The 654-nt window shown below is 49.7% G+C and overlaps 1 protein-coding gene across 2 annotated transcripts in view; it reads right to left on the bottom strand.

Moving 5' to 3' along the window:
• Nucleotides 1-654, bottom strand: part of prmt3 (protein arginine methyltransferase 3) — a 52926-nt gene that overhangs the window by 47405 nt on the left and 4867 nt on the right. For both annotated transcript variants that reach the window (XM_035652370.1, XM_035652369.1), the window contains exon 7: nt 359-500. In XM_035652370.1, the coding sequence (XP_035508263.1) occupies nt 359-500 (142 nt within the window). The remainder of the gene's footprint in view (nt 1-358; nt 501-654) is intronic.

Here is a 654-nt window from a genome sequence, read left to right as displayed (position 1 = left end):
CCCTCAGCTTGCTGACACTTTCAGCCTTCAGCGCCTGAGCAGTGTAAAAATTAATTTCCACGTTTCGAGCATCCGCCGTGCATGCTGGTGTCTCACATGAGAGCTCAGCACTTATTGCTGATTTGTCATTTTTGAGAAAATGTCTTGTCCTCAGTATCAATGTGTGCATAAAGATGATCATTTCCATTTCCATGCTACATCGAAATCTTTCAGCCAAGACGTACGCTGATGAACCCACATTTGCTCTGCAGATACTGCTGCGCCCCCAGGGGAGTGACTCACAAGACTGTAATGAGACCTGCAGGCCTGGTCAGTATCTGTGTTGTGTGTTATGTGTCTGTGTTTGCACAACTCAGACCTTCAGCATCTCCTCATGGATGCCATAATGGCCGTAAGAGCTGAAGTAGGCCTCGTCCTCGTCCTCTCGCAGCTCGGCCACAGTGCCCAGGTTACCAGATTTGCCGGTTCCTGCGTTCAGTACCAGACCCTGAGCCAGAAGCCTGAAAGAAGACCGGATAGATCTGCGTTTAACTTCTCATATCAGGACATGGGACAAAAGCAGCAAGCACACACAACCTTCATGCAGGACGTAGCAGTAAATGGAGGAGATGGGAGGCATTCATCTTTCTAACTCTCTTCCCACTCCCCCCCCCC

This window comes from Morone saxatilis, unplaced genomic scaffold (assembly GCF_004916995.1).
Source record: "Morone saxatilis isolate NCDOM2014 unplaced genomic scaffold, NCSU_SB_2.0 Contig11, whole genome shotgun sequence".
NCBI lineage: Eukaryota > Metazoa > Chordata > Actinopteri > Moronidae > Morone > Morone saxatilis.
The sequence above is the reverse complement of the archived record's forward strand: the minus strand, read 5'-3'. Positions and strand labels throughout refer to the sequence as shown.